The sequence below is a fragment of the Lathamus discolor genome, chromosome 1 (genome assembly GCF_037157495.1).
Source record: "Lathamus discolor isolate bLatDis1 chromosome 1, bLatDis1.hap1, whole genome shotgun sequence".
Classification (NCBI taxonomy): Eukaryota; Metazoa; Chordata; class Aves; order Psittaciformes; family Psittacidae; genus Lathamus; species Lathamus discolor.
In genome coordinates this window covers 136,974,281-136,989,731 of record NC_088884.1, presented here as the reverse complement: position 1 = coordinate 136,989,731, position 15,451 = coordinate 136,974,281, and the positions used below count along the sequence as shown (strand labels likewise).

Genomic DNA, 15,451 nt, shown 5'->3' with positions numbered 1-15,451 from the left:
ATATGTTATGTACCTTATAGCTAGAAGATGCTGTATAATGTTATTTGGAAAAAGCATTTAAGTTACTTGTTTTCTTTGTGCTATGCCACAGAGTGTGTGGGCATGCCATGTTTCTTAGTATACATCCTGCACATATGTCAGCAGAAATAGACTGCAGAACATGCCCTTTATTTATTTATTTATTTATGTATGTGTTTATAATCCATGTATATCCTGAACCCTCCTTGGAAATCTGTTTCTCTGGAGATTACTGCCATTGGTCTGTGTCATAGGACAGAATATAAAGGAGAACAGAAAATAGTTCTAGTGGGTTTGAGCATGAAGAATGATGAAATGTAGCTGCTTGTCGTAGTGTGACATCCCTAGGCTTTAAAGAAGCAGCAGATACCAGATGGGCTTTCCATAAGTCTCCTGTGCGTATTGTCTGGTTCAAGTGATTTAGCCAGACTTGTCTAATACCTGTTTTTTTAGTGGCAATGCATCTTGCTGTTGCACATAGGTTTCTCTAGTATTTGTATATTGCTTTGGCCATGCAAATAGTGTCTACAAAATGGAAAATAAAGCCTGTGATAATGTTCTGGTATTTGGTCTGTTAGCTGTTTGAAATACATTCTGTGCATTTGCGTTGTGTCTGGTCTCTCTTTTACATACTCTTTTAAATACTTTGTGGCATCATATGAAACTTGGAGTCAAAACAACTCAAGGAGTTGAACAGCGAACAAGCAAAAGCTTCACTAAACATACAGTAAACCTTTAGATCTTAAATGTATCGTGCTGTAAAGATACAGAGATTATAATGTCCTGTGATGTTCTGCAAGAATCTGCTTTTGATTCCTGAGACATCATGCTAAGCCTGTTACTCCTGACTAAATTTTGATATTTTTATAGTCTCAGGCATAAACACTCTATGTTTACTGATCCAAGACTATATTGTACATTTCAGTGGTATTTTTTTAGCTCAATACCTAATCTGTTTTGATGATACAAATAAAGGTGTATGTATGATCAGTGAAGAAAAGATGAACTTTGTGATGTCCTAAAAAACCTATGCTTTTCTATTTAAAGGGGCTGATCTCTCTGATTATTTCAACTATGGATTCAATGAAGATACCTGGAAAGCTTACTGTGAAAAACAAAAACGAATACGAATGGGTCTTGAAATTTTACCAGTTACCTCATCCACAAATAAAATTACGGTAATTAGTACAACTTTTGCCGTATTCTAGGTGCTTTTTTCCCTGTGAAGCTGCTTGTGTGTCAAAAGCTTGTTCAGCCCAGTTCAGTGTGTGTGTTAGAGTTTGCACCTGACTCCCTGTCTTGAGCCTAGAGTGTTCCTGTGTGTTCCTCTGTTGCTTCACTGGCAATTTGTGTGGATAGTGTGACAGACTAGCTACAGCTAGATTGCGTCTGTACCATTATTCAGATTGTGGCCCATCACTTTAGAGTTGTATGGTCTCTTAATGGGCAATGTGTTATTTAACTTAGGCTGAAGACAATGCTATGGAAGTAAGACCAAGTGCAGAGATTCTCGATGGCAGATACCATCTTTTTAAGGTGAATTTTAGTAAACTTTTGTCGGTTCCTCTCATTTTTGTTGAGTATTGCTTCCCATACCACCACAGACTGGTAGACGAACAACTGAAATGGGCATAGCCATTATTTCAAACTCTCATCTTAGACCAGTGACTTTCTGCATATGTCATAAAATGCTGATTAAAAAGTGTTCTTTGTCACCGTTCTGCAAGTATGTGAATTAGTAACCTGGTGAATTAACGAATTTCCCAGAGAAACTAATTTTTCTTTATGTGATGGTTTATTTTTATGGTAGTGCTTTTGTCTGTACAGATTAGAGAATTTGTGCAGATGTGCTGGGGAAGCTTTTGTAGATTATGGCATGTTTATTTTTCCTCTGACCTTGTAGCTCTTGCTGTGTTTTGTAAAACTTATCCTGTGTTTTGTAAAACTTATCCTTGGCAACTCTGAGATGTGAAAATTAATCTTCGTATTTTTCTGTTGTCCTTTTGGGATTAGACAGCAATAAATGAAATTATATATAACATTTTTTACATTCAGAAATGCTGATTTACAGAGAACAGATTTGTACGATGGGATTTATTGTAAGAATTGAATATTTTTTTTCAACTTCTCACTTTCTAATTTACTGTTTTGTTTGATGCTAAAGTTAAAATACAAAGGTTATTTTTTTACCTATTTTCCATAGGTCAGTTTTGTTCTTGAGCAGTCATTAAACTGACTTGAAACTGTTTGTTGCTTTCTTCTGTATACTTCTGTGACAGAAGTGTCTATTGCAGACAGGTATTTTGTTTCCCCTCATGTGCTACTTGAAGGTATCCAGTCATTTTGACTTTATCTTAGAAAGAACAGGTAAAGAAGCTCCCTGGGGTTTTTGCCTTCCTCAGTTATCATGATAACAGTTATGGAGTGGTGGGCAGTAGAAGTTACGATTTGCAGCTCACTACACTCAAGCATTGCTGAACTGTTGTCCTGAAGGAAGGATAAGTATTCCAGACAAAAGCTTCCCCTATTTCTAGCTCAGTACTGATCTCTGGGGGTCCAGTGGTCAATCTGTACAGATAGTAATTGTGTTGTAAGAGTCTGAAGTAAGAGCTTGTCATGTGTTTTATAAGAAGTTTATATATAACTGTTAAATAATTTTGTTAACTTTTTTCCACTCTTCCAAAATACTATGTCTCATGAAATTTACATGATATGTTTGGATTAATCTTCTGTAACTGGCAAGACTGTTTCCTGCATTTTCCAATTACTTATTAAATAATAGAAATCTTACAGATATTTCAGATAACAACCAAACATACTCAGTTTTGGTGTGTTTGTTTGTTTTTTTTTTAATGTAGTTCTGGATACTAAAAATGTAATTAATTTTTTAATAAGTCTTACGTGAGATTCTGCAAAGCTTAGTAGTTCACTTGCCTACAAGAAGCTGTGAGATCACAGCATATGTTGTATTACACCATGAGTAAGCTAGCTATGTAGAGTGATGTAGCTATGTGGTTGTTACAGTGGGAGTGTCTTTAGAAACAGAATCAGGACAGGTTTTTCTTTAATCCTAAACCATGTAGGTTTTTCTTTCATGTAATACTTGCAGTACTCGCAGCAAAGGTCTTACATAGTTCCAATAACATGTTTCTGGAATTTTGCAGTACTTCAGAAATGGCAGCATATTTTTGAAGTATTAAGTCTGAACTAATGAAAAAATCTTTTAAGGTTTGCGTAACCAGGAGTATGAGGTGACTTCCTGCTTTGACTCAGAAGTTAAGTGGTTTCTAGATCTCATGGTCAATAAGGCAGGTGGAGAATCCACTCAGTTTCTTGGCTTATGGTTTGTTGTTGGGTGGCACTTACTAACCTCTGTTGTTAAGATTATGAAGTTTTGGGCTTTTTAAATAAGTTTGCTTCTTTTAAAAATTAAGATGCTATGTTGTTCATACAGGAAATTCTACAAGAAAATCAGTGTGGTCAGTTCATGTCCAAATCAAACACTTGGAAAATAAATATTAAAACTGTCTAATCTTATGTAATAATATCTTCTCTGCAATATTGCTTCTTTATAGATACTAAACACAGTAGTTAAGTTTTGCATTTCATAAGGATATACTTGCTAGTTATACAAAGGTGACAGTTTTTAAAAAACTTGATTCAAGGACTTTCTGTGTTGGCTGTGTGCTATGCTGAGTGTTGGGGCTGCTGTACTTCTGAGGCTAAACTAATGGTGAAACATTATTTTGAAGGTACAGCAGGGCAGAACTGGAAATTTGGAGAAAGAGTTGGCAGTGCAGTCGACCAAACCCGATTTCACATCTCCTCCTGCCTTATTCAAATCAGGAATTCCAACAAACAGGTCAGTTAGTTATAACTCTAGACCAGAAAACTTTTTATATCTATATATATATGTATTTGAAGTTTGTGATTTCTGTAGAAAGAAAGGAAAATATGTTTCTGTGGCAGGTAGAACTGAGGGGAAGCGTGGTCCTAAACACTTCTAGCCTTTAGTCACCATTACACATGAATGCTGTGCTATTCTTGGCTATTTGGGAAAGAGAAAGAAGAAGGAAAGGGGAGAAAAACCAGTAGGACCAAATAACAAGGCAGCTATAAAAATCCAGGTGTATTTTGTGTAGAATTAGTTTGGCCAACAAAATGTTTCTAGTTTGTATCTTTCTGGGTATTAGCTAACACACCTTTTCAGTCAAGATGGAATCATATAGCTATGACTTCAGCAAAAGAAGGATTCCTGGAACTCAGTCTCTTTACTTCAAGGTAGCTTTAGCTTTCCTTACTTGAATATTTTTTGTACTTTCTTTAAAATTAGAGGAATTACTCCTTACTAAGGTTTCTTCCCCTCATTCTTCCAGCCCCAGGCTTTAGTAAGTTCTGTCCTTTTTATCTAAGCTACTCCTGTTTGCTACCTGGTGCTTTGCTTAGGATGAATCCATGCTTCTGCTTTACTTTAGTTATCAAGTGATCCTGTTTAGGAGTTTTGGTTTTGTGCAAATTAAAAGCCATGGTAGTATAAGTAATGGCAAGAGAAGTAGAGCCGGTTGTATGCTCAACAAAGATTAGCGTCTGTGACTTGTCTTTAGTCCTGCATCCATAAGTACATTGACTAATTCAGAGGCACTCAAATTCAGTCATTCCATTCTTTGAGAGTCAGTTCAACACCCAAATATGTTTTTCTTGAGTGGAAAAAAAATCTTGCTTGATACTGTTGCCTGTATTTTTCTTTCACTTTTAGAATATTCTTCCTGATAGCCTAAATTTCTCTCTGAACTATCAGGTTATACTGCTCTGGTTTTAGTAGATTTTAGTGCTTTTTTCCCTAGTTTTCTTTGTCTAAGAAGCAGCAAAAGCCTTCCAAACAAATAATAACCCTGTAATTATTTTTTTATGTTTCTTTTCTGAATTGCTTCTGATGTGTGATGCTCTCATAACAGAGGTCTAAAAAGTGAATGTACTATTCACAGAGTAATGATTGTAAATCTGCATCTAGTACCGGTTTTGTTACAGGATTTCAACTCTTTATGCATCTCATTGGTAGATAGAGAATCTCTAGAAGTACTTTAGAAAGTAGTTAATGGCCAAGATATTAAAATGTAGTTATTGTAAAAAAAAAAAAAAAAGCATTGCATAAATTCTTTGATTCTGTGAAATTTGCATTTGTTGTGAGAAAAATTAATAAAATACAGTTACACATATGCATATTTTAGGCTTCATAAGTGAAGTCTTTGTTGTGTGCCCTAGATGGGATAATCTTACTTTACCATAGATGTCTTTATGCCATAATTTTATGTGATTATTTTTTTTTCTGCCTGAAATATGCAATCCCAGGTTGAAGTACCCAACTTTCTGATTTTTAAAGATTTAATGTTGATATGTTGGTTGGTTTTAACCAGAGCTTTCCTGAGCAAAGGTTGGGAAACCTTGTATCTTTAAGAATGAGAGGCCAGTAAGTGAAGTTGGTCTGTGGTGTGGTGTTGGGTAGGCTGGACACTGGGGCAGGGGAAATCAGGGCATGGTCCTTATTTGACATTTTAGTTCCTTATTTAGTAGTCAGGGCTGTAACATTGCTTCATGGATGATTTTACACATAGATATCACAGCACATATTTCTCTTTAATGGGAGGTCTGAGGACAGAAAGTGGGGTTTGCTTTTTTTCCATTTGTTTGCAAACAAACATTAAAATACTTTTGTGCCTACTGGTCTTACCTTTTTTAGTGTGAGTACAGCAGGTGTTTCCATATGATTGCAATTGAAATTCGCAAAGGAAAAAAAAGAGGTTACTGAGATCTAGCCAGAATATTACTCCTTACCAATAGGGAAGTTGTAGTTTACATAATAGAAACAGAATTGTTGCTCACCAGCAAATGAAAGTTACTGCTCACTACAGTTACATCCTAAATACTAAGTTCAAAGAAAACATTCAGTGCTTGTTCATAGAACATACAATATCTGTGTGGGAAATTTTGCTTAAATTTGTAAACAATGACTATCTTAATCATTGCTGAGCTATTAGCTGTTTAGAAATGACATGTGAATGTCTTAGGGCTGTTGAATAGCATAAAGGATAGTATAACCCTGAAGGAGGAGTTAGAATGTAATGGAAATGGTTTAGTAAATGCACATCATATGCAAACAATATGGTATATAGTAGAATGTTTTCTCTCTAGAGGTAGTTAAGACTCACGTGTGCATAGGCATAGTTAAGGTAAAAAGCTGAACAAATTTCTTCTGGGTATAGTGCTTCGAATGTGAAGAGGGTTTGACATACTTCAAACCTGGCCTACCGAAGCAGGTCATGGTGATATCTTACTGCTTTTTTTTAGACCAGGGCTTTTCCTTATGTAATTTTTCAAGCACTGAAACATAGTATTTCTTATATAGCAGAGAAATAAGCAGAAGTTTATTTTACAAGCTGGATGCAAACCTGATATTTTCTTATTCCAGTAATATCTAGAATAGCTATGAAGAAACCAGCTTTGTGCAGTCAGAAGCTCTTAGGTTTTTAACCTCCATTTGTGGTTTTTTTTGTTACTACTGAAGAGTACATTACATTTAAATGAATTTTGCTTTCAGAGAAACAAGTCTGTCAATGTGGTGGGCTATTTATCAGCTTTCTCTGTGCTTGGGCCTTTCCGTAAACAGAATTTTTATAGAAAATGGATGTGTGATATGTCCTTACCGTGAAAGAAAGATAAATTCCTCTTGTTTCATGAGGTAGCCTCGTGAGACTAAATGATGATAATGCAGATATTATTTTGCAAAATATCTATTTCCTGTATCAATGATTTCTGTATTAAATTTGTTCCTTTCTTAATTAGATCAGTGTGGTGAGTTCAGCAAAGTTGAGGCTGTCCTCAAGAGGAGGAAAATATAGCATGAAACACATTAAATAAGAAGGAACACAACAACATATTAAATACGGGTTTTAAAGTATACTATAATTCTGTAATTTGTAGACTAGACTATAAATGTAGTGAATAAATGTGGCGTCTAGTAGTTAGACTGTTTCTGAATTCTGAAAAGTGTTGGGTGGGGGGGTGGCTTTCCAAAAAGCAGTTAATTATTTCTATTACTTGTGTGGATAAGTAATTTCTGAAGCTATGAATTTGGAAAATAATTGGGTTTGTCTGGGGCTTTTTTCCTTCCTTTTCCCCCTTTTTCTGTTTGCTCTGTAGAACCTAAATAAACTCAAGTTTACCAGATGAGATTGAGATACGACTTAAATCTCCAGGGAGGGTGGTACTTATTGTGCAAATGGTTCATAAATAACCGTTCTCTAATTAGAGTGAAATCACTTACTGAGTTGCTGGAATGTTCCTTTCAAGCTACACTTTGTATGAACTCTGCTGCGGGTTCATGTGCATCCCACACGCGTGGATTGCCTTTTTATGTTTGGTTGTATCCATTGAGAATGCATATGTATCCCAGGTGCCCTGATCATGTAAGGGAGAAACCAAGCCCGTTCTTTTCTTTGCATACAGCAAACTGAGGCAGAAACCTAGTAATGCCTGCTTAATATCACTAAGCTCGATAATGGCTGAGGACTCTTTGAAATTTCCCATGTGCCAACTTGCTATGACTTAATCAAGATCCGAGGCTTCAGATTTGCCCCTTTTAAAAAACTGCTGAACTCTTAAACTCTGGACACTTCACATGCCCCTCTTGCCTTTGTGAAGTTTGGTTTTGACAGGGGTGTCCTCTGCTACTCCATCTGCAACTGAACATAAGCTTTTTCTTGTTCAATTTCAAGCTCTTTTTGTGGAGTACTTAATGAAATCATTACTGCAGTCTTGGAAATAGAGAATTTGTCAAGTTCACAGTATGAAGGCAAATTCCTGAACGCATCCATCTTTACAAAAATTAAATCTCTTGGCAGCTCTTGGGAACAACAAAGGACATACCACTGTAAAACATTGTTAAAAAATAATCGTAAAGTACCAGCTCAGTGGGAATGAGTGAGCATAGGTGTACTCTTCAGACTCCAGAAAAATGAAGTGAAAGCTCTGTTCATTTCACCACACTTGATGTCCAGGAACCAACTGGTAGTCTAGGTTTGCTTCCTTTGATAATGCAGTGTTGAATTTGGGCTGCGTCCCAAGACAAAATTGTTCTCACCGTAGTTTGGTTGATGCACATTTTACTTTTATGCCAAGTACTCTTGCACTGCTTGTGTTTTCAGTACTGATTCCAAGAGTTATTGGCAGTATGCAAACAGTGCAAGAGAAGAAGAGTTTTAATTTGAAGTATATCACCTGTAGGTGGAAGCCCTGAAAAATAGTGGAGCAAGCCAAGCAGTGGGTCACCTGAGGAGGGACTTCTTGCTGTAGAAGAAAGTAATCTATCAATGCAAGGACTAAAGCTATGTAAAATGAGTCTTCTATGGTATGGTTTTAGATAATTAAGATACCAGTGATGGAGGAGAACTAGTGTCTTAGAGCTCTGAAACCAAATGAGCTCTCAAAGTGAAGACTGAGACAAAGTTTCGTTGTTTTGGAAAAAATCACTTGGGTTTTTTTGAGTTTTTTTGGTAGGGAAATGGTTGGTTTGGCAACTTACAATACCTATGTTTCCAGTTTAGTTGCTGAAAGCAAATTAATAATAATCCAAAGTACTGCAGTGCTGGAATACTATGCAAGACCATTGGAGAGGATTAAGAAAGCAGGTATTGATTATTTCAGGATTTAGACTGAACAACCAAGCTTTTAGGAGGAGATGTTAGAAGATCGGAGAATTTCTTAATCTTGTGTTACCCTTGGAGAGGCTGCCCTATAGTAGTAGTTTGCAGATGTGTTGCATCATTGGACTTTTTTTTTCATCCAAACTTGTGTTTAATGATCTTGCTTTAAAATCCAAGAGGAAGCCTTAGCTCAGAGAGCAGGCATTTGACATTACCCAGTATGCAGTCTGCCAAGGAACTTTAGATTATCTGTGGTCTCCATTATAGGTGTGACACAGATGTACCTTTGTTTGTCTCGTCCGTTAGCAGTGTAATTTTGTACATCATTTGCTAATGGAGTTGACTTAAGTCAATTATGCTGGTGAACCTCTTTTAGAAATCAGTCTATGGGCTGCAACGCACGTTTTGTTCTATCTGCATAAAAATAATAGAGTTATAAATTCTCAATAAAGCTAGATTTGTGGGTGTTATTTGTTTTGAGGCTGCAAGCAGGAAAGTTCACTCTACTTTATGTTCTTCCTTTCTTCAAAACAGTGGTTCACTGTTGTCAGGTACTGGGATTTAGTTTTAGTAGATGACATTCACATCTTTGTTATATTGTTTTCTGGTGTGGTGCTGGGCATCCTCCTTTACAGTCAGTGTATTCTCATGTGATTGATTTATTATTGATTTTATTAAAGAACTGGCTGGATGGCCACACAAAAAGAGTTGTGGTCAATGGCTCAGTGTCCGGCTGGAGACCAGTAATGAGTGGTGTCCTTCAGGTTCGGTGTTGGGACCGGTCTTGTTCAACATCTTTGTTGGTGACACGGACAGTGGGATTGAGTGCGCCCTCAGCAAGTTTGCCGATGACACCAAGCTGTGTGGTTTGGTTGATACGCTGGAGGGAAGGGATGCCATCCAGAGGGACCTTGACACGCTTGTGAGGTGGGCTGATGCCAACCTTATGAAGTTCAACCATGACAAGTGCAAGGTCCTACACCTGGGCTGGGGTAATCCCAGGCACAGCTACAGACTGGGCAGAGAAGAGATTCAGAGCAGCCCTGCAAAGAAGGACTTGGCGATGTTGGTCAATGAGAAACTTAACATGAGCCAGCTTCAGTGTGCGCTCGCAGCCCAGAAAGCCAACCAGGCTGCATCAAAAGGAGTGTGACCAGCAGGTCGAAGGAGGCGATCTTGCCCCTCTACTCTGCTCTTGTGAGACCTCACCTGGAGTATCGTGTGCAGTTCTGGTGTCCTCAACATAAGAAGGACATAGAACTGTTGGAGCAAGTCCAGAGGAGGGCCACGAGGATGATCAGGGGACTGGAGCACCTCCCGCATGAAGATAGGCTGAGAAAGTTGGGGCTGTTCAGCCTGGAGAAGAGAAGGCTGTGTGGAGACCCCATAAGAGCCTTCTAGTATCTGAAGGGGGCCTGTATGAATGCTGGAGAGGGACTCTTCATTAGGGACGGTAGTGATATGATAAGGGGTAATGGGTTAGAACTTAAACAGGGGAAGTTTAGGTTGGATATAGGAAAGAAGTTCTATACTGGTAGGGTGGTGAGGCACTGGAATGGGTTGCCCAGGGAAGCTGTGAATGCTCCATCCCTGGCAGTGCTCAAGGCCAGGTTGGACAGAGCTTTGGGTGACATGGTTTAGTGTGAGGTGTCCCTGCCCATGGCAGGGGGTTTGGAATTGGATGAACTTAAGGTCCTTTCCAACCCTAACTATTCTATGATTCTATTCTTTGATTCTATTGAAGATTTTAAGAGACTGATCATCCTTTAAGTGTTAGTGTTTGTATCCATTGGAATGCCATCGTGTCTTTACCCTCAGTGTTGCATTTTTAATCTACTTTGAAAAATTAAAAATAAGTTGCAGTTGACACCTATGTGGACACAATATCAGATAGTTTGGGGGGTTTAAAGATACCCCTCTTAACAGACTGCATGAATAGATACATGGGATTTAAGAAGTTCATAGTAGGGAAAACTTAATCTAACAGGCATAAGAATAAATTGGCTGTTTTGGAAACTGAGGTGAGATAAATTTGCACTTAAAATTCACACATCGACTCCAGTGTGGATTGGAACAAGTTGTTCATACTGAACTGAAATCACAGAAAATCACTGAAAATTTAAATCCTAGATGGCATTTTCCTAAATAAGATGCACTTCAAATTAATCATTCAAAATTATACACATTGAGAAATGGATCTTGGAATTATTGTTGCTGCTTCCAAACATGTTAGTTCAATTTCCAGTGTTAGACAAAATAAGAAAATGGAGTTGTAGTCATCATTAGCAGTGGGAACAAACTGGGAAAGCTCATTATGGTAGTTCATAAAGCTGTTATACATTGAGAGCTGAGTATTATCTGTGGTTCTGTTTATCTCAGACAAGAAAAGATATAGCAGAGGTAGGCAGGGTCCATAAAAAGATTAAATAAATAGTGAAAGTTACAGAGTTCTTTTATATGAGGAGGGATGTGGACTAGTTCAGCTTGGGGAAGAGACAACTGGAAAGAGATACAGCAGAGGTGTTATGTTCTCTGGCTACACTGCCAGAGAGCAAGGAGTTGTGGTTTGTGGGGCTTTTTAACAAGACTGTAGGGCACCAAATACAATTGTCATGTAAAAAAATAGCTTACACAGATTACATCACTGGAGATCAAAAGTTAAAGTGTGTTCAAATGAGATTGTGTATATGGAAGTTAATCTATTAAAGTTTAGCAATTAAACTCAGTTGCATAAAAAGTCCTTAAATGATTGGCAGAAACTAGGATGGAAAGAATGTGTATATGCATGTCACTGTTCTTGTCATCTTCCTCTAAAAATCCGTAACTTTTCTAAGGTGCATGTTCTTAATTTACATTATGTTCTGTTGTTGCTTCATTGGGTTGCAAGGGAGACTGAAGTAGGTCTTGTGCTGGTTCCTTTAAGGAAGGTGAACATAGTGCTTAGCTATGCAAATGTTTTAGAGGTGCTTGAGAGAGACTTTTTGCATTTGGAAAGCTGAGGAACAGAACTATAAATGGCTGGACGAAGATTCCTTTGAGTTTCATGCAAGATTTATGAGTCAATGTTTCTAGTTTTATATACTTTCTGTTTGATATTAAGACTGTATTCCAAGATAAGAGAGATGGTGGCTGATCTTGTTCAATACGTGCTGCAATACAATTAGTATGTGTGGTGGAATTGGCTTATGTTTATTTAATGTTCTTTGGAAACAATCTTTTCTGTTTTATACAGGAGAAGGAACTTTTGGCATTTAGAATGAGGAAAAGTCCGTAATTAAGACTTTCTTGTCTCTCTATTTTCCTTTTCTAATTCTGCCTGTTGATTCTGGTTTGTCCTGTGTTGCAGGCGATTACCTGGAACAATAGATGTGATTGGACAGACCATCACTATCAGCAGGGTGGAAGGACGACGGCGTGCTAATGAAAACAGCAACATACAGGTTTTATACTGCAGATTTGCACACAATCTTTGACCAAGAGATACTTTTGCTTTCCCCATAGCTTCAAATTAAAACATCTTGATGTCTATGAATGAGTAATACAGAAGTAGCTTTAAGTTCCGGAACAAAGTTGTGGCAGCCAATTAAAATTATTAATATGAAATATGTCTTACTGGAAGAAAATGAGCAGTATTGCAGACTTACAGTCTAGGAGACAGCATTGGCTCTGCTAGTTCTGCATGGCTAGAGTTTTGTTTACTAAGTAACAAAAATAAATATCTAAACTGACTGTCCATTTCTCCTCTTCCTGACAGACACAAAGCTGAAAGTGAAAGCCTTTCACTTTCTGGAATAAATAGCAGATAGTACTTAAAAAAAAAAAAATGTATTATTTTACCATAAATTTTAAGATTGTCTTAATAATTTTAGTCTTTATTGGCTTGGATCATCTTAAGAAAGCAACTAAATGCGTTAAGATGGAATACACTTTTTCTCTCCTAACTTAGCTGTGGAGAAGAAGCAAGGCTGCTTGGTGCCCTAGCTGCATTTCCATGCCAAGTTAGGTTAAGGTTAAACAATTAAAATAATAACAGATAGTAGTGCTTATATTGAAAACATTGCTGTGTGTTTTTCAGCTGATCTCACAGTGTTTTAAGTAATTTAAAGTCTTGAGGTTTTTTTCATGCTTTTCATATTGATTTTTAAAATATTTCTTTCTATATGAATTTAAGATGGAGTATTGGGCCATATTCAGACGGCTTATATTACTTCTCAAATCTTACATTTGTTGTTCCCTATTGGCTGCTTTTAGGCCCTGAGAGGTACTTGGCGAGTATGGGACACTGAACGTATAGATGGAGATAGAACTTAAACCACCTGAATATGGCTCTTTAAGTGCCTAAGTAATCCTTCCCTGTTGTAGTAACTGGAAAGAGAGGAAACCTATCTTGTACCCTTTTGGCATAGCAATTGTAACTATAGTTTGATATTTTACAGGTTCTTTCAGAACGATCTAATCCTGAAGTAGACAATTTTACCAAGCCACCTCCATTTTTCCCTCCAGGAGCTCCACCTACCCACCTTCCACCACCCCCTTTCCTCCCACCCCCTCCAACTGTTAGTACTGCTCCACCTCTGATTCCCCCACCAGGTAAATATCCTGTACTACATCTGATGTGGAAAATGAGATGCATTTACATCACATGCTTTATGATAGATAATGAATTAAAGATAGTGCCTTCCATGCACGTATGGAATGGGCAAAATATGGAATGTGCAAAATTTCAGAATTTTGTGGGGGTTTTTATCTTTTCTTAAATATATGTGCCAGGCAGAATTAGAAACTTTTGTCTTTACTTTCCCAGTAAGCCTAGTCCCAAGTAGTAGATAATTACTTAAAGACTAAATGTTGGATCTTCTATTGTTGAAAACGTTTGAAGTGAGAAGCTGTTGTCTGTAATTCAACCACTGTTAATGCTGTTGAGAGGTGCATGTTAAATCATTCTGTAAACTTTTGAACTGGAAGTATGGCATGCCATGAATTTGTGTCATAAGTTGGGTTGTCTGGTGTCTGAGGTCAAAGCAGCAACAGAAACTTTAATGCCCCTTTCCCCTCTCAGTATGTATGAATTCCTGAAAGTCTGATAAGAATTGCATTTGTGTCCTATCATTTCTTTCAGTCAGAGGTTTTATTAGCACCTGATGTTTTATCTTCTGTCTGTGAATCTTAGAGGAATCAAAGCTCTGAGAACTCTTTTCATTGTTAAATGTGGTTTGAGATTTACCGATACTGAGTATTTACCAAAACTTGGTATTTACAGAAATTTACTGGGGGGAGTGTCATGGGCATTTGCACAAATAGTGCAGCTACCTGAGCAGTGTCATTTTAAGGACTTAAGTTCAAAGGACTTTGCAGGGAGCTGAGAAGAATGGTCACTGAGAAATGAAAATAGATGAAGAAGCTTGGGGGAGTATTTGAGTAGGAAAGTGAGGGATTTGTTTATAGAAGAGACTAATTTAACGTGGAGCCCTGATCCTTATTTTTTCTCCATTTGTTCCTTGCATTCTTTTGCTTGACTTGTTCCGAAATCATATTGAGCGGTTTCTTTGCTATTCTGTTCATATAGGGAATCTTTTAAAAGTTTCTGTTAATTCTTCTACACGTAAGCAAGGAAGTAACATTATGATTTCTATGCAGCAACTTTGCGCGGGGCTTTACAGGGCTTAAATCTTCATAGAAGAGGTTGCTTTCTTCAGTTGCTGCTGCTGATTTTAAAACCAGTAACTCCCGCTGCCTGGCAAGCTCTGAATTTCATCAGTGATTGCCATACACAAAACAGTGCAACCTAGAAAACAGATGAGATTTAAAGATTGAATAAATCTGTGCCTTTTTCCAAGTTTTTTTGTGCATAAATACAAAAAAGTGGGGTGCTGAAGACAGAATGTGCTGCTGCTTTGGCAATTTTGTGATGTTTCCTTACTACAGGAAAGGTGGAGAGGAATGTGATGCTAATGCAGACTGTGGGTTTTAAGCTGCATTAAAATCTTTCTGATGAAATAATACAGGAAATGCATTTTAAGTTTTTAGAAAGTAATTATTTTAATCGTGATACAGAAAAGATGATCTAAGTTGTATATTATTAAAAGCATGAGCACAGACACCCCAGACGCACTTAGTGCAGGGATGTCATATCGGTGTACTAGACTGTTCTGAAACCCCTCACCTGTTGAGCTTTTAAAGGTGAAAGAAATTCATGTGTTATAAATTTACCAAGCAGGTTTGGCTTCAGTCTTGCGGTTTACAGACAGGTTTATGACATACACTTGTTCAGAAGGTCTCCTTCAACATCCTTCCGTGCTTTGAGCAGATTCGAAAATAACGATTAAGAGCTGTGGATTTGGTTTTCTTCAGGCCTGTGTTTTAATTGTGCTGTTGCCAGCTCTTTATCTTCAAAGCTGTTTCGAAAATAGAATCTGCCATCCCTCCTAGGTTCAGTGGAGGAGGAGGAAAAAAGCTACTCTTACCCAATATTAAAGTGGGACTACTTGCCAGAAAATTTAAGTATTCCAAATATAAAACATCCTCCAAAAGTGCCTTTGAAAAAGGATCTTGCTTTGAAGTTAGATCTCCTGTTCTGAGTTCATTCACTCTTGTGATTCAGATCTTTTTTGAGGAACGAGTGCTAGAATGATTCAAAGGGCCAAGTGCAGAAAACTCTCAAATACTCCTAGGAGAACCCTGGCTGTGGCAAATAAAATGTGTTGGTTTTTGTTTGCTTGGTTTATTGCTATGTT

General features: G+C 37.5%; 1 protein-coding gene across 6 annotated transcripts in view; it reads left to right on the top strand.

The window, feature by feature from the left end:
• FIP1L1 (factor interacting with PAPOLA and CPSF1) overlaps positions 1-15,451 on the top strand; it is a 41,570-nt gene that overhangs the window by 9,433 nt on the left and 16,686 nt on the right. For 4 of the 6 annotated variants that reach the window (XM_065697315.1, XM_065697304.1, XM_065697287.1 and 1 more), the window contains exons 7-11: positions 1,066-1,196; positions 1,486-1,554; positions 3,771-3,880; positions 12,064-12,157; positions 13,154-13,307. In XM_065697315.1, the coding sequence (XP_065553387.1) occupies positions 1,066-1,196; positions 1,486-1,554; positions 3,771-3,880; positions 12,064-12,157; positions 13,154-13,307 (558 nt within the window). The remainder of the gene's footprint in view (positions 1-1,065; positions 1,197-1,485; positions 1,555-3,770; positions 3,881-12,063; positions 12,158-13,153; positions 13,308-15,451) is intronic. The other 2 variants (XM_065697324.1, XM_065697297.1) reach the window with 1 other exon arrangement.